Here is a 21,538-nt window from a genome sequence, read left to right as displayed (position 1 = left end):
TTCTGAGACCATGCACACTCTAGTTTAAATAAGTGCAGGATTTAACAACCAGAATCATCCATACCATAATTTCATATCTTCCCCCACTCAACCCAGCTAACCTAACATGGGAAATAACCAGAGGTGGAGTTGCACATATGATCCCTCTTTATGAAGAATATAAATAATGAACCGATTCCTCAAGGTTTTCGATTACCCACTCTAGACTTATATGATGGAAAATCCAACCCCTCGAAGCACATTATCATGTTCAACTCCTAAATGATGCTCTCTAAGACCACAAATTTTCTCATGTGTCAAACCTCCTTTCCCATGATGCTAAGAGGCATGACCTGTGAGTGGTTCACTAGGCTCCCTCTAGACTCGATCTCATCCTTCAATTAGTTGGTGAAAGAGTTTAAACTCAACTTTGTCACCACAAACTCCTAAAGAAGCCTATCACTTTCCTTCTCACCGTACAACAAGAAAAAGGAGTCATTCGAGAGCTACACAAGAAGATTTAATAAGAAAGTTTGATTGGTCACTGACCCAACTCCCTCGTCCTCATCAATGCACCATCGGTAAAAAGGAATATGTCAAAGTATCATCGTTTTCATCAAAACAATGGGTCGAAGCCAAACCCCTTACATTAATTACGGAGAAGTAGGTTGAAAGATTCATTTAGAGAAATATTATCTCTCGATTTGGAATTTTGTATACTTTTATAACTCACGATAGGACACAATTTAATAATATCAAGTTTAAAGAGTTTAACGACTTTTAAAATCCATTTGAAGTTCACTTTGGTGGTGTAGACATAGGCTAACGGTCAAGTAAAAGTCACCAATTAGGCTATACTAGAATGATTGAAGAAAAGAATATGTTAAGCTAAGGGTGCATAAGTATATGAGCTCCCGAGTATTTTATAGAATTATTGGACTATACCAAAGGTCTCTATTGGATAATCGTCTTTTCGTCTAACATATGGAACCAAGATTGTGCTCCCGACCGAGTTAATATTATCAACCATCTTAACCTAACACATCTCTAAGGAGGGGTTGGATAACAAGTTAAGAGCAAAGTTAGGATCTAACTGATAAAGTCAGAGCACAAGCCTATCTTAGAAACTTAGTTTACAAAAAGATCGATGACCAACACTCTTCAATGATCAAGTTCAACCTTGTTAGTTAATGGCGACAGACTTGATTTTGAGGTGAGCCAAAATCAACGATCTGACTCATACCAAGAGTAAGTTGGTACCGACCTATAAAGGCTCATATCGAATCTCAAAAGAGGTCGGATCAAGAACTTATCGACTCCAGACTCTGGGTAGATCGGAGATCCCTCGAACATGGCATATATCACATATGAAGAAGTACTATCTTTAATTTTGCAAGATTTTATAACAATTGCAGTGCAAAGTTTGTAAAAACACTTTAATTAGAAAAAAAAGGATAATTTCATATGTAAAAGAGTCTTTACATTATTTTTGAGAATTCTTACATTCCAAAACAAACCTCCCGATTATAATAATAATAATAATAATAAAAGATAAATTAGATAAATCAACTTGACTACTCCTCTAGTATTTGTACAATGCCATCTTCAGGGGTTTGATTTAAAACTAGAGTCATAGCTAATGGGGTTGGGATTTAAAACTAGATGGCAGCATCTAGATTTGGCTTGTTAAGTGGGGCACCACCCGTTGGGTCCTGCGTCGTCGACAAATCTTCAGCCTCATCACCAACCTCAACCTCCTTATCTTTTGCATAGACTGTTATCTTAGCTTTGATCATCTATGCCATCAACTTTGACCATTACAATCTTGCTATCAGTGGGATACCCAACAATGGAGTCCTCGGGAAGTGCAATATCAAGATGGTCATACTTAACCGGAGAGATAATTAGTTAGTCTCCGAAGGAGTTAAGCCCCAACCACATCAACCCCATTTTTGAACCCCCAAAAGGCCTTGTACTTAGACCACCCATTGGGTTTCTACCTCTAACTCATGTGCTTCAGCCTCCTTCAACTACCGACTCTGCTCTTCTATGGTGTATTAGAGATTATCAACCTCTATCTTCTTCAGTATCGACCTCTCCTATCTAAGATGATTAAAGATTGTACAAATGTTCCCCTCCTCCATCAACTATCGCATCATTAACTCGTAGCAATAGAAGCTTTGCTAGATCGAAATCCCAAGCACTAATAAGGTTGGCACGCCATTGCGAGTTGTCGATGGCCTCGCACCTGAATCATCCAAGAGATGAGAGGTGGGTTGGTGGGATGATTGTTGTTGCTATTGGTGCCACTATTGGGAAGTCTCGAGCTTATATGGCTCGTCTGGTTGAGGCTCCCGACGAGACTCCTCACACCGATCTCTCGAGCATGGAGATTTGGATCTCCTAGGAGGCCTCACCATTGAAGGAGCATCTTCCTATGCCTCCACTGGCTTGGAGGCAGTGGCAATGAACCCCTTGCCTAACTTGGGTGCTAAATGAACCCCTCCTATAATAGATTAGTAGTATTCTCTACCAACCTCCTCCTCCCTTCATGCTCGGGCTGACTCAAGATTGGAGATGACCTATTTCATCCTCGCACCTCAGCGATAAGCATTCATCTCGAGAATATTTTCATGAAAGTCCATACTTAAAAAAAGAGATTAAAGTTCAGACATCCCAAACATGCCCTCGAAAAATGAACCATGATATCTTACCCTGAGGAGTAAGGCTAAGTCTTACGTTAATGAGTCACTACTTGCTCATCTGAAGGATGGTAGTGGACTCGGACATGGATATAGCGAATCATTAAAACTTCTCTTTTTTTGACCCATAAAACCTCAGGGTGGCATTAAATTTTTTTTGAATGAACTAATCTAAGTTGATCGTCTACTTGTTCCTCAAAGAAAAGAAAAAAAAAAATCTTCTCTTCCAACCCTTCCAAGAGTTCAGTGCCCCATTTACCTAGTATCCGGGTCATATAAAAAGAAAGTACGTCGATCCCTTAAAGCATAGAATATAGCAAGTCATTAGGAGGGTTAATGTTAGGGGGATGTGGAGCCTTCAACACTTCTCGACAAACATCACAAGAAAGCTTCACAGATTTGGCACCATCTAAGTAGGTGAGAACTTCCAAAAGTTGAAAGTCTCAATAAAATAAAGAGTGGAAGTGAAAATAATGCCCCATCTCCAATACATCTATGCATGAGCAAAACAGATAATGTGATACATAAGGTCGATCACCCGCTCGAGGAAACACCAAGTCGAACACTATTAGTATGTGATAGATCATCTAAAATACCTCTAAGTCAAAGACTGATGCTATGAAGTCCAAGTTAGAGGACTATGTCATAGTTGGTGGAGCCACACCACTAGGTGGATTCGCTTCCGAAGGGATAACCTCTATATGACCGACTCGACTCCCTTTAAGGATAAAACACTTTCATAACACCGAGAGTGGTGATGGAATCGATAACCTATCCAAGAGGTATGTGTATAAGAAGGTTTAAGGAGGATGACATCACGGACCTTTAGTTGTTGAGTGGTCGAAGTTGAAGTCGTTGTACGAAGATGTCTGAGTTGCATGCAGGTGCAAAGGAGCAAGTGTTGCGAATAGGCCATGATTTATAGAGGCCGAGAGTGACACTTACACTACCCGGCCACCTGTTCAACTTTCAATAGCCTCTAAGAGAGGGAGACACATCGATTCAATCCAGGATGCCTCCACGCAACTGCCACATGGAGCCTTTATACTTTGTCATGCCAACCCAATCATAGATGATTATGACATGTGGTTGGTTGTTAAATCACACTTTAGATCCACCTTGATTTTTTCTCCCATCGAGAGAGAGAGAGAGAGAGACATACCGTACGCCACACTCGGTCGTGTCGACCCAACATGTGCCATAGCGGCCCGCCGTGTTGACCCACTCTGTGTCACCACGCCCGACCTCATCAGTCCACCATGCGCCTCGATACCAACCTCAATAACCCACTACCCTTTCCTTTGGCCCATTAACCATTTCCCCGACCCTCGGCCTGGTCGAAGACCGTAGCAACCGCCTAACACTACCCTGGACAATGTGATTCTCATCAATCGTAGGAACCAAAACACTACTTCCCAACCTGATTCAAGTGAGAGACCTGATCGGATCCGACCTCTTTTCTCGATCTCTCGAGTTAATGGGTCGGATCTTTTAAGCTCCCGCACCGATCCGACTCTTATCTATCTTGTGTTTACGACAACATACGCTACCCAAGTTGGTCGCTTCAAGGAGCCCATGATTCCTTTCCAATCACGGCTCGGGTGACCCGTTATGCGTAACAAAAGAATTAAACAGTGTAATAACCAGATGCGCGAAGACGTGAACCCCAACCCGAACCCTGGACGAACCTCCAAACCCTAACTCGCGAGCGGCAGTAGCATCGGCATCTTACCTTCCCTTTCACCCCCTCGGCGCCTGGATCTCTTTGGGATTCGGATCCTCCTCTTTCAGGTCCCTCCGATTCGCGTTCCTTTTTTTCTTCGTTTTTCTTTTGGGATTATTTTGTATTTCTTGCGGTTTACGCGGTGACAAGTAAAATGATCGAAACCTTCTAGGAGGTGGAGTCTTGAATCCTTTAGTTGACTAGGTTCCTCCATGAGCCTAAAATTTACAACTATTTTTCATTTGTTGTTAATCTGTGATGTTTTGATCGATTGGTTTCGTTCTCTCGCCCGTCGCCACCGAATCTGTTGATTTAGCGCTGCTAAATTTTCATTTTTCTGGCATCTTTGTTGATGATTCAATGAAATTTGTTCCAGTTTATCCTTACACTTCATGAAATGTTCCAATTCTGTCTTCTTCTTTGCGGTGATCACAGGCCAATAAAGGGTTTTTTGGCAGCCAGCTGTCATGGCTACTCGTAAGTACCAAAATCCGCTGCTCCACTAAATAGTTATATTATCTTTTTCTTTTTTTCAAAGATTTCTGTAGTTAATGAAAACGAAGAACTAGTGTGCTAATGTAAACTAAGATACTAATGAAGGTAAATAATTTGGCATATTACAAAAAATTGACAAATCCGCTTAACTGTGTGATTTCTTTAAATCCTTATTATTCAATTGAAACTCTAAAATTGTTCTACAATTCTATTTTTCTTCCATTATTGAAAGATCGTTAGATGGTGAACTGGGTGGACAAGCAGTGCTCACCTTTTCATGTAGCTACTTGAAGATAACAACTCCATGCTTTTCTAAATATGCTATATGATGCTTGCGTTATGTTGTTAAACAGTCTGACTCTTAAAAGATCCCCTATGAGATCGTCATCTAACTTTTTACAGGTATTCAATTTGAGAACTCTTGTGAAGTTGGGGTTTTCTCAAAGCTGACCAATGCCTATTGTTTGGTTGCGATTGGAGGATCAGAAAACTTCTACAGGTTTTAACACTTCCATTCTTTCTCTTGCAATAGTTCCTGTATCTGTCGCTGATGATCTAGATTGGATGACATGCAGCATGTTTGAAGCCGAGTTGGCTGATGTTATCCCTGTTGTGAAGACCTCTATAGCAGGCACTAGAATAATTGGGCGACTTTGTGCTGGTAAGTGCTAAGTTTATCCAAAGTTTATATGATGACTACATATTTCTCATGCATTATCCCACTTCAATGTAGGAAATAAAAATGGGCTTCTCTTGCCTCACACCACGACGGACCAAGGTAAGAATTCATTGTAGATGCTTTTGCAATATAAATTAATCATAAGTGATGTTGAATTTTGGTAGCTATTTGCCCTAGTAGTTTTAAGTACGTGGACCCTGCACATTCAAGTCTAGCCATTTAAAAGACAGAGAAAAACATAATCAAGGTGGTGTGAGTTGTTTCCTTTAGAAACCCTGATTGGAAAGAAAACACTGATTGGAGATGAAGCCATTGGGTTTGCACAAGGCTTGCTACCTAGCCTATAAGGTAGGTCCATAGTTATTGTTTGTACTTGCATTAAGAAATAACATGAGGTGATCTTTATAAAATGGTGGTTTGATCCATTTTATCACTGTCACTTAATAGCATGATCGGTCTAATACTGGAACGATGGAGAAGGGATGGAGCCGTCTTTGAGACTGGAACTATTCTATTGCATGGAATTGTATTATCTTAACTGAAATTTATACTGGTGTCTTTGAAATCTTACAAGGAAAGTAGATCCATAACAGCCTCCCACGTTTGAGAAAGATAATTATTACTATGTGGCACAACCTTGAAATCTATCCTGTTCGCCAAGGATGTAGCGAAAGCCTACTCGACCCTGTCGTAGCCTTCTCGATTGTTAACAAGACTCAATATTGAGCGAATTCAACTTTCTTCTACTTGTGACAGCTTGTTCCACCATTTTGATGCAAAATCCACCACAGGAGTCCAGTCCATATTGGCTTGAGTCATGGCCAGCCTCGTCATCTCTCAGTAAAAACTGTTCTACATAGTTTTGAAGAAGGAATTTAAACTTATCTAAATATGCAAGAAAGTGGCCATTAACTTTACCCCCACAATTTTATATATGTGTGTGAATTGTTAAATCTTAAGACCATGATTGGATATTGTTCCATTTTTATGCAATAAATTTATCACAAACAATAGTTAACATATCTAGTTTTTAGCTTTCGAGATCAATATGTGCAGTCTTATTTTGGCAATCAAAAATTATGTTTACATGACTTGAATCAGCAATATAGGCTTTGGATTTTGGCAACATTGTAACATCTTTTGGCTCATTTAAGATGTTTATCTGATCTAAAACATTGTGTTGATGTTGGTTATGAAATGTAGCTCTGTAGTCAAAACAATGATGTACGATCAAATTTTTAAATAAATCATATGACTCTGGATATTTTTAATTTGAATTTTTCTAGGATTGTGTATCTTTAAGTCCTTCTATTCAGCTGCAGTAGTAACTTCATATCCATCAAAGGATCTTTTTTTGCTTATCTTTTGACTTTGAAAAAATCTGTTGACTTAAGTGAATTTTAGGTGATCCTTTCATGTATCTAACTAAGGAAATATCAAGTCCAAAAAAGAATTCTCTTTTCCTTTTTCTTTTACATGTCAAAGAAGAGGTTGGACTGCCAATTATGAGTGCATAATTGGTGATTGAACCGGCAGAGCTGGATAAGTTTTTGCAGCAATAGTTGGTGATTGGACTACCCATTAGCTGTTCACAGATCAAAATCAACAATTTTTGCTAAGGTTAAAAAGTCGAGGCTATTTGACTGACAATTTGGATCCCTATTCTCAATGAGTATATTTACATGGTTGTGTAGGATTAGTAGACAGTGAAGAATAATTTGTTAAATAATCTTCTTTCAGGAATCATATTTAGTTTAGGGGAGGTTTAGACAGACTGCCTTTCTTAGAAAAACCGTTTTCTTCTCATATGATTTCTAATCAGGAAAACAAATTATCTGGGGGCTTTTTAAATGAAAGAAGGAAGAGAATTTTATCTAAATATTTAATATGATTTCTTTTTTTTTTTAAATTATGTTATCCTCCAAAGTCACTCATGTAACCAAAGGGGACTATTCTAATTGATTTTTGTTTAATTGTTTTTTCAGAGCTCCAACATCTGAGGAATAGTCTACCTGATCAAGTGGTTGTTCAAAGAATAGAGGAAAGACTATCTGCTTTAGGCAATTGCATAGCTTGCAACGATCATGTTGCTCTCACACACCCTGATCTGGACAGGGTAAGCTATTTTCGTACTTACAATTTGCGAGGGGATGGTATCCACAGATATGAAACATGACATGCAACTAGTTTTTCCTAGAAAAGAGAAATCAAATCCTGACATGACTTCCATTTTCGCCCTATATGGTTCAGTTCACATGTTGCTTTTCTAATCCCTAGTTACCTTTTTTACTGTACCTTAAATCTTGTGTCGCAGCTAATTCATTTTTTTTCCCTCGATGTACTCCATGATCGGATAGGTTACATCATTATATGGTCTTTTATTTCAGGAAACTGAAGAGCTCATCGCCGATGTACTTGGAGTAGAAGTATTCAGGCAGACAATTGCTGGGAATATACTGGTTGGCAGTTATTGTGCAATTTCGAACAGAGGGGGTCTGGTAAGTTAGTGTGGCTTCCACTGAAACACGAGGCAGACAAGTATTGTTATTGATATCATCTTCTTATGTTGGATTTCCTAACAGGTTCACCCGCATACATCCATTGAAGACCTCGACGAGCTCTCCACTCTTCTCCAAGTCCCACTCGTTGCCGGAACAGTGAACCGAGGCAGTGAGGTAATTGCTGCTGGTATGACTGTGAACGACTGGACAGCCTTCTGTGGATCCGACACCACTGCAACTGAGCTCTCTGTCATTGAGAGCGTTTTCAAACTAAGAGAAGCCCGGCCAAGCTCTATCGTTGATGAGATGAGGAAGTCACTCATCGACAGTTATGTTTAGGATTCTGAGATTATATTTCTTCCAAAGTAACTGCTTGTATTTATATAACTAGATGTGCGTTACCAATGTGCTGACATTCTCTCAACTACAGCTTTCATTGAACTCTTTCACATTATTTTCTCACCTTGCTCGATAATTCCTGTTATGGTTCATTCAACTCATCCTTTCATTTCTTACACTTGTTACCCTTAACGAGCGACAAGCAAGCGAGTGGCGTCTTTAACAGAAAAGCAAATCCCAAAGCGGGATAAGTGTCGATACTGGATTCGATTGAGGGTCATCAATTGTATCCATCTGGGATTACCCGACGGGCCCACCCGCCTTGGGATTGGAAGCAGTGAATGGGTCGTATTCGGATGGGTATCGATGTTTTGCGTATCGGTAGAATTGAATTGCCTAAAAGGTCGCAAGCGTCCGATGTCAACACAGATGGAACGCAAAACAATGCTTGTACGTATCAGACCGTCCACGTGTCGTACTCGATCGCACGGCCATCGTTACTCGGACGCCACAACGTTGGAGTTATTTATTAAAAGAAACCCTAGCCCGCGGCGGATTCCGGCGTTCTTCTTCTTGCTCCCCGTTTCCATTCGCTGTTATATTTCTCGCTCCGCCTCCGTTAACCACGAGCAGGTACGAAACCCTTGTTACCATCTGCCGGTTCGATTCTTTTTCCCCCTCTATCGATCATTCTTGTTGTCTTCTTGGATCGTGATCTGTTTTTTGTTTCTTCGATTCTTTGAATCAGCGATCATGTCGGATGAAGAGCATCATTTCGAGTCCAAGGCCGACGCTGGAGCGTCCAAGACCTACCCGCAACAGGCTGGGACGATCCGGAAGAATGGGTACATCGTGATCAAGGGGAGACCATGCAAGGTCTCTTGTTCATTCCGTCGTTTGAATCAATTACTATTTCTGTCATATCTTGATTTCTGGATTTGTTAATTCTTTGCATGGAATATGTGTTTCTCCGTTAAACTTTTGGGTCTGTTTATCCGTTAATTGGTGTGCGGTTTTCCGCGATTGTTTGCAATGAGATATTGTATAACGTCTTCTGGTTTTCTTTTACTTATATGCTTTCATTACCTCCATCTACATTAGGTTGTGATGGTTCCAATATGGGTTTCTTGGTTAATTACGGTTTTGATAGTGTTGATGGATCTGATTCATTTCTGTTAGTCTTGTGTGACCATCGATTAAAACTAGTAGATTTGTATTGACGAAGATTTGATATATGGAGGTCAGGAATCTGACGAAGATATGCAATTTTGTCATATGATCTGGTCCCTTAATTCATATGATCTGTTTGTATTTTACTACAATTCCAAATGCTATCTGCAGGAAGTGAAAAACAAGGACATATTTTTCATGGACATAGGGAATAAACTGAACTCATGTAATGCACCTTATTCCATGATTTTTGGGATTGTTCCACTGTAAAGACAATCTTTGTAGCAATCTAGAATGCGTTTAATGTATGTGTTTGTGGTTCTATAATTCCATGCCCTTTTTGTTATTATGATTGTAAACAGCATATTCTCTCTTTCAATTTTTAGGTTGTTGAAGTTTCAACCTCCAAGACTGGGAAGCATGGCCACGCAAAATGTCACTTTGTTGCCATAGACATCTTTAATGCAAAAAAACTTGAGGATATCGTGCCATCCTCCCACAACTGTGATGTTTGTCCTAGAACATATCATATTGGATTTTTTTTTTATTCGGTAGTTTTTAAAAAAAAATTAATTTGTTTGGTTTGTCTGCAGGTTCCTCATGTTACTCGCACTGATTATCAACTGATCGACATATCTGAAGATGGTTTTGTATGTTCTATCTTCGTTTATATGTCATGTTTCTCCTATTTGATTGATGGGTTTTGTAATTAATATTTGGTCGCACATGGTAGGTGAGTCTTTTGACTGAGAGTGGCAACACCAAAGATGATCTGAAACTCCCAACTGATGAAAATTTGCTCGCTCAGGTTTGTCATGAGGATTGATATTTCCAATTCATTTACTTCTAAGAAACCTGAAGAAAGTTACGCAAAATGAAATTAACTTGCAACATCCAGATACTTAGTAATTTATGCTCTGCGTAAATTGCACTGATGTTTCAGAGAGACTGAACGTAGTTAGACAAAGACGTACTACATGATTTGCGACTCCAATCGTATTGTACTCTAGAGGCAATTATATGAAATTGGGAACATTAGATTTGATGTTATTTGTTATGTTAATTGTGTGTATCATATGACATGCTGAAAAACATGCTTAATGATGCAACAAATATCACGAGTAAAAATCTGACATGTAGAGTGAGTCTAACTAGGATTTTCCAGTGCATGAGACACCTTCTGATGTGTAGCTTATGAGTTTCTCCTACTCATCCTTCTGTGGTATCATGGACTAGATAGAAAAGCCTCTGAAAGGGATACTTCCCCTTAGTCTGACATTGTTTAATGTTGGGCCATCTGAATGCATTGCAGCTCAAGGATGGGTTTGCTGAGGGGAAGGATCTGGTTGTTACTGTGATGTCTGCAATGGGTGAAGAACAGATCTGTGCTCTGAAGGACATTGGCCCCAAGTAAGTTTTTCTTGCACGCTGATTTTTATGCAAGCGACCCTGTAAGAGATGTAACGGAGATTCTTCAGTCTTGAAAGAATACTACATGGTTTGCTCCTTTTACTGCCTTGCCTCTGTAGCGAAAGAGAAACTCATGCTTTTGGTACTTCTATTGGTATTTCTGTACTTGGTTCAAAACTGTTTTCTTTAATCCAAGTCCTCTGAACCGAGCATTTGTAGAAACAATTATGTCATCACTTATTGTTTCTAATAGTTTACGTTTATCTATCTTTTTAATCTCTCGGTTTTTCTCATTGCTTTGACTCTTAACTTCATTAACAGCTACTTCTTGTGGTATTTAAAGTTATTTAATCTCTTTATCCTCCAATAGAGCGCTGCCCGAGGATCGCGCTCGTCAGTGTGAGAACTGTTTTGGCTATTGAAAGGATTCAGGATCTTTAACACAATAAAAAGTGACCGAGGACGGTTCAGGTGACAAGAGAGGCACGATACTACTATGATCCTACAGGTGCATTGGTTGCATGATGCCTTGAAATTGCTCGAGCGAAGAACGAATAGAAAAGTCTCCGCTGTTGAAGAGGCTGTCTATTCGCGCGATCTTGTTTGGACGTTACCTGAGTGGGAATATGGCTATAGAAATCTGAAAAACCCGTCGGTAGTCATCGTCGAGGCCAATGCGGTTGTAATCCTTCCCCTCACAAACACACGGACGTCAACGAGTGCAAACTGCCCACTTCGCTACGATCGACGGGCTGTATATCTCGGATGCATCGGCGATGCCTACAACATACATAATGAAACCGGCGGCGGAGAGCAAATGGGCAGAGCTATTCGAGGTGAGGCTAGCAACATCCGCGGCACCAGAGACAAGGAAAGCAGCGAGCATCGTCAAGGGAGTCGAAGAGATTAGTGTGGAGGAGAAGACTTTTCGGAGGCGCAGGACGTCTTGCAGCTCTGGCTAGCCACCGGCAGCGATCGGAGAGTAATATGGAGGATGAGCGTCGAAGAACACCAAGCGCAAGCGACCGTCAATTCTTCAGGGTGAACCGGTCACGCTGATTTGTGCTACTCCGATGCGACCCACTTGTGGGGTCGCTAGCTGCATCCAAGCACAGTGTGGGTGGATGGTATTGTGGTCCATACGTGTACGAAGCACGGATGGTTTCTTTTCGTGTAAACAAGACCACATACCTCGCCCGCCGAGACCCAAACCCGGTGGGCGGCGAGAAGTCCGAGAGTGATCCATGGCGCTCTGGGTCTTGTTGTCGACCACCCTGCTTTCTTCCCTTCTATCCCTGGTACTCTTCTCCGCCGTCGCGGCCGTGATCTCGGGGCGGCGGAGGGCAGTGTGGTTCTTCCATCCCTACACCAACGACGGCGGCGGCGGGGAGAGGGTCCTGTGGTGCGCCGTGAGGAGCTTGCAGGAGGAGAACCCCGATCTCGACTGCGCCGTCTTTACTGTTGACGATGCTTCCCCTCAGAGCCTGGCCGCCCGCGCCATCGATCGGTCCGGCGTCAAGCTCCTGCGGCCCCCTCAGGTAGCCCTTGCGCATTCTGAGGCGAGGCCTCGCCGACGTCGTTTCCGTCTTTAATTTGTGCTGAATTAAACTCAGAAATCGACCTTTGCTCTTTTCGTTTAGTCCAGCGTCTTAAATTTGCGTTAAATGTCAGGACTACCAGCTAGTTTCAGATCCATCATATCAAAATTCTTATTGGTTCTTGATCTGTGGGCACGCACTAGTGTTTTCCTGATGGAGGCCGTTCACTTTAAGGAGACATTCAAGAACCATATGTACTAATGACATATAATGAATATAGGCCTTACGATTATTTTTTGGTGCTGATGTTGGGATGTTCTATCCTTACAAATAATATATGTTAGAGTCAGACACCAACGATCAGGATGACTAGTAATTTACATTCTGAAATTGGTGAGGATGTTAGGATGTTTTGTTGCTAACCACCATTACCTTTGACCTATGAAACGAAAGAAGGAAGAGTGTTTAAAATCTTAGGTTTTAATTTGATAAGAAGGAAGAGTCCATCATCAGGACCTATTGTTCTTTTGTATTTTTTTTGCTAAAAATAAGTTCATCCTTTTCTGGCACTTCAGTTTTTGTTAAATGATCTCATAGTTTAACTTGCCAACCTGCACTGTTAGGTCGTTTGTTTGTACAGAAGGAAGTGGATTGAAGAAAACACACATCCTCATTTTACTGCGATAGGACAAAGTCTTGGTTCAGTGTATCTTTCGTGGGAGGCTCTGTGCAAATTCACACCTCAATTCTATTTTGATACTAGTGGTTATGCTTTTACCTACTCACTTGCTTCGATTTTTGGGTGCAAAATTATTTGCTATACTCACTATCTGACCATCAGCTCGGATATGGTTTCTCGTGTTCTCCAGCACAGCTCAATGTACAATAATGATTCTCTAATTGCTAGCAGGTATTTGCATAGATAGTATCTTCAATTGACAGCAGAAATAGTTGCTTCCTTGATGTTTGAAATCTTTATCTCTAGCAATTTGTTTATAAGAACTGGTACAGCTTAGACCTTTGTTCTTGATCATGTTCATGAGCTAAGTTCTAAAAATAGTTGCTTATTTGGTGTCCTAAGCTACCTGTAAACGTATGTTGTTTTGGCAATTGAGTATCACTCTAAAATCTGTTTCACAAGATATGACTTCTGGTAATGTTGCTTAAAGGTCATGTTTGTTAAATTTTTATTGTTAAATGGACACACTTTCTGCTTTAACCTCTGGATGCAACTTTCTTTGTAAGTTCTAGTTAATCTGTACTATATTTTCTTAGAATTGTGTGATGACATGACATTTGGTTTATTCAACAATAACGGGAGTTTTTTAAACAAATTGGAGCACACATATGAGAACATGGTCATTCTTTTTACTCCATGTCCTGCTTTTTCCTAGTGCTTATTCTGTATTGTATGTATGTCAGAATTTATTTGCAACCAATTTCCATGTAAATATTTTATGCGATGAACACTGCTTGTTATTGTTCTCCACTTTGTAGACGAGGTCAGAATGCTGATACTCTGACTTAAAAGAAATAAATAAGCATTAAATTGCATGGATTTGGCTGTTTTTGTATAGGAAATCTAGTCTTGGATGGAATAAGCAGAAATCTTTTTTTCTTTGACTAGTGGTGCTAATCATCTTATGTCTTCTTTACTTGTGAGGCAGCATTCTGCTATCAAGGTGCAAAGTGGTGTACTAAACAATATTTAGTTGGTTGTATGGGTTGCTGGGATCCTATGCACATCTTGCAATGGTAAGTTCCTCATGGACCAGATCACATATAGATTATATGTGGAAGATTCCTCAACGCATTAAGAGATTGTACCCTCCCTGTGATACTTCATCCCTGCAGGTATATATTTAGTTCTTGTAAATTGTCAGCCTGGCTTATAGCTGACTGATGCTTAACAATTTTAGCATTCATGACAAATTTCCAAGCCAATTATATTTAATTTTGATGTCTTATTTCTTTATAAAACTAACTTTAGAGAGTTAAGTTTCACGGTTTAACTAAATGTGTCTTATTGCCTGCAATTGTTTAAAAGAATTAGCAATTTGGACATTTCAAAACATCCTATATTATCATCTGGCTCCATTTAATTGTTCACTGCTAGAGATTTATTCAACCATCTTTGATGAAAGAAAGTCCTGAATGTCCAAGCAGATGCTTCCTCTGGAAAAGCCAGTTAGGAGTCCTGTGATCATATCAGTTGCCCAGTTTCGCCCAGAGAAGGTAATGTCTGTGAATGCCCTCATCATGTGGTCATATGGTTAGTTGATTTCACAATATTAACTGTAACACTTGATTCTCATCAAGGCCCATAGCCTTCTGCTGGAAGCATTGCACATGCTGTTGGAATACTAGATCAGGGCATGCCTAGACCAAAGCTCCAATTTGTGGGTAGCTGTCAGAATAAGCAGGATGAAGAAAGATTGCAGAAGCTCAAAGAGAGATGCAGGGAACTAAATTTGGATAATTTTGTGGAGTTCCGCAGGGATGCTACGTATAGGTTCGATCTGCAGTACTAGTTTTCTTTCAACTTGAAAATTCCTAGCTGCTAGTATATTTAAAGTTTTGGATTCCCTTTCTTGTCTCTAGATTTGTTTTCACTGTACACAACTAACAACATTCTCTGGTTTTTTCTTAAATTTTAGTGGATCTAAAACAGAGTTAGTGACATCTACATTTTTGTTTAGATGCACCAAGTAGAATTTCCCATATAAGGACTCCATTATCCTTTATATACTGTTTGGTTTTGTGCTACCCTTTTATGTTATTGACTAATCGAAGCATATCCAGAAAAAGCGTAATGAGTAGCTTGATGCTGGAGATGTGCAGGAGGATAATGACTTCAACATTCCATATGTTCCTTCTTTGGCTCTTTTTATTCTAGAAGGCCCAGGGTTATTTACTAAAACAAAGCTGAACTTATAAAGTTTTAGTGGATCTTTCTTTTCTACCCTTACGGAAACCAGAGGTCAGTTCCATAGTTTGCAGGTGGAGATGTACGACGACAGATTTTCACTCCACCATTAGCATGGATGGAACTCCCATTAATGGTCTACTCATTTGTCTGCCATGTCAGAACTTTGACCAGTGGTCAATTTGAAGTTCCAGTGGAATCGATCTAGAACTGTTCTAAGCAATACCATTCTTTCAACTAGTTTGACAGTCTCCTGCAAACTACAACTGACCCATTAATGCACAACTGAATATAATGTCCAAAGGATAACAAGTTATTGGATACCTTCAAACTCGAGGGAATATCAAAGGTCTTCTGAGAGAGGGAACAAGAAAGTTTTAGATTCGTGGCTATGCATCGGAGGTGAAACTTTGACATACTATTCGCAGAACATGCGATTTTGGATGTCAGCATATGCCTGAACTTTATGTTTAGTAGTTCTTGAGACTGGAGAGGAATCTTCAGTACATTTTCTAATCCTCTACTACCGCCAGTGCACAAATGATACACAGTTTCTTCTATTGTATGCCATGTTTACAGCTGGTCTCTTTGAATTGTTCACCGTAACAGGGACTTGGTCCAACTTCTGGGAAGTGCTGTTGCCGGACTTCACTCCATGATTGATGAACATTTTGGAATTAGTGTTGTAGAGTACATGGCATCTGGTGTGATACCAATTGGTTGGTGCATGTGAGCTCCCATCCTACTGTTTATCCGAAAGCTACGCATGTTATCCACTGACATTCTTTTCTTCCCATCAGCTCATAATTCAGCAGGTCCCAAGATGGACATAGGTTTGAATGAAGGTGGACGTCAAACAGGATTTCTAGCATCAAACAAAGAGGAATATGCTGAAGCTATCCTCATGGTGATTAAGATGCCAGAGGCAGAGAGACTAGCAATAGCTGCAGCTGCTAGAAAGCATGCTCAAAGGTGTTCAGAGCAGAAATTCTTCGAGGACTTCCAAGGCTGCAGTTCAGCCTATCCGATGATACTGTATTCTTATCCGATGATAACATTTTCCATGCATGCTGAACATGGAAAAGAAAATTATTACCTAGAGAACAACACCGATTTTTGATAGATTTAGTAACGGTGATGACTATTTTATCAACGACTCTTAGCAACTGGAAGTAATACTTGGCATCAGAAGTTGTTTGTGCTTCAGCTGCAATTGATGCCTAATGTTAATTTGAACTGTATTGATAATTAGCCATAGGCTGACAATTTGTAAACTATATGTATATTACTAATGTAGCTTCTTGGAATTGTTGCAGCTTTACATCCTTTTTGAGGAAATCCAAGCCAAGTTTTCTGGTTAGACGATTATGTGGGTATATTTGCAAATAATCCTTCTATGTATCTCTTTTCCAAAAAAATATATATATTTTGAGGATATATTTGTTATCATCACTGAGTTTGAGAGTAATTTTCTTGTGTTGAGGCTTGTTCTTGGGTTATATTCAAACTGATACTTTTTGTTGGAATTATTCTGTTTCAATTTTATATTTTTGTTGTAGAATATTCCTTTTTCATTTGTTTGCCTTTATAATTATTAAAAGGCTACATTTAAAATATAAAAATTTAACATATTATAATGATATATTTTTTAAATTTTTAATCGGGAAAAATTAAAATTATTAAAATGATGCATTTTGTTTAGTGATATCTGAGAATTAAGATATATATAGATTTGATTTGTTTAGTGAGGGACAAAACCTAAGCGGTAATCATATGTCATTCTTGAGGATCCAAAGTCAACACTCAAACCTCATTCTTGTGTAAAAAATTTAACGAAAAGAAAAGAGAATCTTTTGAAACTTCTCTCAAAAAAGACGGCCCAATGGCTAACGTCGTTTTTGGCTCATACGGAATACAAGGAATAGGAATAATCAATGAGATCTAATTACATATATTTATTTTGATTTTTAGAATTAAAAATTTTATAGTAAAATTTATATAGTTATAAAAGTGAAATATTTAGTTCTATTTATCCTAGTATGTTAATTTTACTGACAGAATTATACAAATAATGAGATAAAATATAATTTTAACATTCCAATTATGTTTTCGATATTGGCGGACAACAATATCGCTAGGACCGCGAGCGGTTATTGTGGATGAGAAGGGAGAGTGACGATGTTGACGCTTTACATTTGTATCGGTATCGTTCGGTAATTGCATCAGCACCGACAGCACCGACGTAGATGTAGAACAACAAAAGGGTTATTCAGTATCTACTTTGTCACTCGGATACAGAGGGCAATGCAATTATCATGCGACACCGACCCAGAGCAATGTCACCCTTCCTTACATCGTTGTTAGTGCCAACAAAGATACTATGCATTTGCATCTACATCGATGTCAATGTAGATATCGAATGACCCTTTCGTCACTTTGCATTAGTGTCGATGCTATCATCGACATTTGTACTCTTCCTCCTCTTCTTTTGCCTCAACTTTTATTATGGCTCTCTCTTCTCATCCACAATAGTTAGCCTTCGTCACCATCCTTAATCATTAAAAACATAATCAAAATGTTAAAATTATCATTTTATCTATTATTTTCATGTTTTCGTCGGTAAAACCGACGATGTTATGATAAATAAAATTAAATATTTAACTTTTATAACTATAAAAATTTAAATATAATTTTTTTTAAATCTAAAGATCGAAATATAAAAAAGTTTAACTGTAGGATAATTTATAATTAGCCTCTCGGTCGTGACAATCAAGTCTCATCCTATTGGTAAAGACGAATTCTTCACTACCTGCTGGGATAAGCAGGTAGGAGTCATCCTAACTGATGGAGGTAGGAATCCAAATCTTCAAAGCACCCACTGCAATATTTAAATGTTAGCACGCACGAGGGCAACGAGTTACTCATTGTTGATGATCGATAATGGTGTGGAGGCATTATACCATAGCGCTTAAAGGCAACCTCTGTCGGCAACCATTTCAGGCAAACCTTTCATCATCGGGGGACATATCATGATGCCGACGACTCCTCCTCTCTCCCTCTCCGCTCTTATCTTCTCTTCTTATCCCTCTCTTCCTCTTGTTCGCATTCCCGTCATTTATGAATTCTTCGCTACCTGCAGGGATAGGAGTCATCCTAACCGATGGAGGTGGGAATGCAAATCAGTCAAAGCACCCACTGCAATATTTAAATTTTGGCACGCGGTCAACGAGTCACTCGATGATGATGATCGAAAATAGTATCGACACAAGGAGGCATTATCCTATCTGCTGGGATCGGAGTCATCCGAAACGATGGAGGTGGGAATCCAAATCTGTCAAAGCACCCACTGAAATATTTAAATGTTGGCACGCGGGCATCGAGTTACTACTCATTGTTGATGATCGATAATGGTGTCGACTCAAGAAGGCATTATCTCATCGCGCTTAAATGCAACCTCTGTCGTCAACCATTTCACGCAAAACTTTCATCCTCGGACGACATACCATGGCCGACGCCTCCTCCTCTCTCCCTCTCCTCTCTTCTCTTCTTATCCCTCTCTTCCTCTTGTCCGCACTCCTGTCATGGCGATGGACCAAGAGTGTTCGCAAAAACCTCCCGCCAAGTCCCCCTTCGTTCCCCATCATCGGCCACCTCCACCTCATCGCCAAGCTCCCGCCTCATCGCGCCTTGGCTGCCATCGCCGCCGCCCGCGGCCCCGTCGTACTTCTCCGCCTCGGATCACGCCCCGTCCTCCTCGTCTCCTCCGCTCCCGCCGCGGAAGAGTGCTTCACTGCTCACGACGTCGCCTTCGCCAATCGCCCCAACCTCCTCGTCCCTGAGATGTTAGGCTTCGTCTGCACAACCATGGGCTTTACCCCCCACGGCCCCCACTGGCGCGACCTCCGACGCATCTACGCCGTTCACCTCTTATCCTCGGCCGCCCTTCGCTCCTCCTCCGACTCACGGACCCGCGCGGTCCGGTCGCTCGCTAAGGCCCTCTTCCTCCAGCCCGGAGATTCTGAGCCGGACGGTCCGCGGCGGGTGGAGATGAAGTCGAGGTTCTTCAATCTGGCGTACGACGTGATTATGACGATGGTGAGCACGGCCCTCAAGGAGGGGTCCGCGGAGGAGAGGCAGCGTTTCCGGGAGATAGTGCAGGAGACGTCTGCGGTGAGCGGGGCGGCAAACGTGGCGGACTTCTTTCCGGCGCTGCGGAGGCTGGGGTGGCGCGGACCGGAGAGGAAGCTCGCGAGGCTCCAGCGGACCAGAGACGCACTTATCGGAGAACTGATCGAGCGTCGTCGCGTCCGCCGGCGTCGGAGTGGCAGCAACGGAGAGGCAGCGGCGGCGATAGGGAACGGAGATAAGGGGAGGGCAACGGTGATCGACGTTATGTTGTCTTTGCAGGAGAGCGATCCGGGAACTTACACCGACGTCACCATTAAGGGCCTCATTGCGGTACGTGTCGTTTCTTCGGTACTCGTAATCTTGCGGTTATGTTCATCTCTCCCCGCTTCGACTCACGACTAAAGTTCATTGAGGGACGCAGAGCGGTAATAGAAGCGCGATTACACCCCTCGCCACAAGTTAGTTGTGATGTCGAGCAGCTCTATGCTTTTAGTAACGTAACAATAATTAAGTTCTAAGAATTAGTAAATAATCATTTATTTTGTATTCACTAATTCCTAAATAGTAACTAATACACACACTACTATCATGTGTAGGAATTACTGGCAGCAGGAACAGACACGTCGGCCGTCACCATGGAATGGGCCATGTGCCTCCTGCTCATCCACCCCGAAGTCCTGCACACGGCGAGGGCCGAGCTCGATGCCAAGATCGGCCAAGGGCGGATGGTGGAAGAAGAAGACATCCCCAATCTCCCCTACCTCAACTGCATCATCTATGAAACCCTCCGGCTGTACCCCGCTGTGCCGCTCCTGGTGCCCCATGAGTCTTCCCAGGACTGCACCGTCGGTGGCTACGACGTGCCTCGCGGCACGATGCTTTTGACGAACGCGTGGGCCATCCACAGGGACCCTAACACATGGGATGAACCCGAGGAGTTCAAGCCGGAGAGGTTCCAGTGCGAGGGAGGGAAGGAGGAGGCAGGGCTTAGGATGCTTCCGTTCGGGTCCGGGCGGCGCAAGTGCCCCGGGGAAGGCCTCGCCATGCGAGTGATCGGGCTGGCACTCGCGACCTTGATCCACTGTTTCGAGTGGGAGAAGCTTCCGGGGGAGGAGGTGGACATGACTGAAGGGCAGGGGCTATCCATGCCCAAGGTAAAGCCATTGGAAGTCGTGTGCACGCCACGCCGCACCATGCTTCATGCCCTTACACAGCTCTGAGAATTGGCAAAGAGTATGGCAAATACGTTCCTCCTATTCAAAAGCTGCTTGTGGGTTCGTTGTTGATACGTGTGCTTTTGTAGTTATCCACGCTTTTGTTCGTGTTGGTTGGCGTCTTACCTGTGTTTGTGGCCTAATTAGTAATTTACAGACTCAGATAGGTGTTAGTGTAAATAACTTTAAGCCGTGGCCTCGGGGCCGACGCGGCTTGGTTCAGGTCCGGATGATGGGGGATCTCCCTGGGACGTTCCTCGAGACTACTGAGGTGGTCGATTACGGTGGTCCGATCGGGACGGGGTCACCGTTTTCTCTGTGAAGGGGTTCCTCGCCTGGGCATTTAGTGGGAGACTTCTGCCTTCGCACCTGCATAAAGGTCGGGTCGGGGAGTTCGGCCCGACCCCTCCGACGATCAAGTTAGTGGATAGTCGCAGGGGGTTTTGATAGCTAAGTTGTGTCTTCTTGTGTGCCTCTTTTTTTTCCTCATTTCCTCCGAGCGCGAGGGTTTTTATAGTGAGGATTACCGTTGCCTGATGTGCCTGCCTGCAGAGAGCAGGGTCGTACTTCTTGTTGCGTCTGACATCGTCGGTGGCGTGGCGTGGCGTGAGGGATTGAGCTTGAGCAGGGTGTTAATGTGCCTTGGTCGGCGTTCCGGTCCAATTGACCAGGTGCTGACAGGTCAGCAGAGGCGTCATTTGGGGCAACTGACGTCACCCGAGTCTTATCGCCAT

At 41.7% G+C, this 21,538-nt stretch overlaps 3 protein-coding genes and 1 pseudogene across 5 annotated transcripts; all 4 read left to right on the top strand.

Annotated features, from left to right (window-relative positions):
• Positions 1-4,333: 4,333 nt before the first annotated feature.
• LOC135650921 (eukaryotic translation initiation factor 6-2-like) lies at positions 4,334-8,528 on the top strand. Of its 3 annotated transcripts, none has more exons than XM_065170615.1 (8): positions 4,334-4,472; positions 4,840-4,881; positions 5,302-5,398; positions 5,475-5,560; positions 5,633-5,677; positions 7,564-7,694; positions 7,966-8,076; positions 8,161-8,528. In XM_065170615.1, the coding sequence occupies exons 2-8, from the start codon at positions 4,872-4,874 to the stop codon at positions 8,416-8,418; spliced, it is 738 nt and encodes a 245-aa protein (XP_065026687.1). In that variant the 5' UTR covers positions 4,334-4,472; positions 4,840-4,871; the 3' UTR covers positions 8,419-8,528. The 3 variants fall into 3 exon arrangements, with proteins under 3 accessions (XP_065026687.1, XP_065026689.1, XP_065026688.1); XM_065170617.1 differs by lacking the exon at positions 4,334-4,472 and adding an exon at positions 4,489-4,579; XM_065170616.1 differs by lacking the exon at positions 4,334-4,472 and adding an exon at positions 4,544-4,608.
• Positions 8,529-8,898: 370 nt separating this feature from the next.
• LOC135651208 (eukaryotic translation initiation factor 5A-2-like) lies at positions 8,899-11,274 on the top strand. The gene is made up of 6 exons (XM_065171119.1): positions 8,899-9,051; positions 9,167-9,294; positions 9,975-10,097; positions 10,182-10,238; positions 10,322-10,396; positions 10,901-11,274. Exons 2-6 carry the CDS (start codon positions 9,172-9,174, stop codon positions 11,000-11,002), a joined length of 480 nt encoding a protein of 159 aa, XP_065027191.1. The 5' UTR covers positions 8,899-9,051; positions 9,167-9,171; the 3' UTR covers positions 11,003-11,274.
• Positions 11,275-11,427: 153 nt separating this feature from the next.
• Positions 11,428-16,783, top strand: LOC108951457 (GDP-Man:Man(3)GlcNAc(2)-PP-Dol alpha-1,2-mannosyltransferase-like; annotated as a pseudogene).
• A 2,103-nt stretch (positions 16,784-18,886) lies between these two features.
• Positions 18,887-20,940, top strand: LOC103968567 (cytochrome P450 81Q32-like). The gene is made up of 2 exons (XM_009381825.3): positions 18,887-19,920; positions 20,187-20,940. Exons 1-2 carry the CDS (start codon positions 18,910-18,912, stop codon positions 20,808-20,810), a joined length of 1,635 nt encoding a protein of 544 aa, XP_009380100.3. The 5' UTR covers positions 18,887-18,909; the 3' UTR covers positions 20,811-20,940.
• The last annotated feature ends 598 nt before the right edge of the window (positions 20,941-21,538 follow it).

Source organism: Musa acuminata, chromosome BXJ3-10, assembly GCF_036884655.1.
Source record: "Musa acuminata AAA Group cultivar baxijiao chromosome BXJ3-10, Cavendish_Baxijiao_AAA, whole genome shotgun sequence".
Taxonomy (NCBI): Eukaryota; Viridiplantae; Streptophyta; class Magnoliopsida; order Zingiberales; family Musaceae; genus Musa; species Musa acuminata.
The sequence above is the reverse complement of the archived record's forward strand: the minus strand, read 5'-3'. Positions and strand labels throughout refer to the sequence as shown.

What these genes read in the sequence shown, in the direction of transcription:
- LOC103968567 (XM_009381825.3), top strand. Translation starts at nt 18,910, where the DNA reads ATGCAACCTCTGTCGTCAACCATTTCACGCAAAACTTTCATCCTCGGA. An exon ending in CCATTAAGGGCCTCATTGCG is followed by an intron (nt 19,921 to 20,186) that starts GTACGTGTCGTT and finishes TATCATGTGTAG; the next exon opens with GAATTACTGGCAGCAGGAAC.
- LOC135651208 (XM_065171119.1), top strand. Translation starts at nt 9,172, where the DNA reads ATGTCGGATGAAGAGCATCATTTCGAGTCCAAGGCCGACGCTGGAGCG. An exon ending in CATCCTCCCACAACTGTGAT is followed by an intron (nt 10,098 to 10,181) that starts GTTTGTCCTAGA and finishes GTTTGTCTGCAG; the next exon opens with GTTCCTCATGTTACTCGCAC. An exon ending in ACATATCTGAAGATGGTTTT is followed by an intron (nt 10,239 to 10,321) that starts GTATGTTCTATC and finishes CGCACATGGTAG; the next exon opens with GTGAGTCTTTTGACTGAGAG.
- LOC135650921 (XM_065170615.1), top strand. An exon ending in GGATCAGAAAACTTCTACAG is followed by an intron (nt 5,399 to 5,474) that starts GTTTTAACACTT and finishes GATGACATGCAG; the next exon opens with CATGTTTGAAGCCGAGTTGG. An exon ending in TTTCGAACAGAGGGGGTCTG is followed by an intron (nt 8,077 to 8,160) that starts GTAAGTTAGTGT and finishes ATTTCCTAACAG; the next exon opens with GTTCACCCGCATACATCCAT.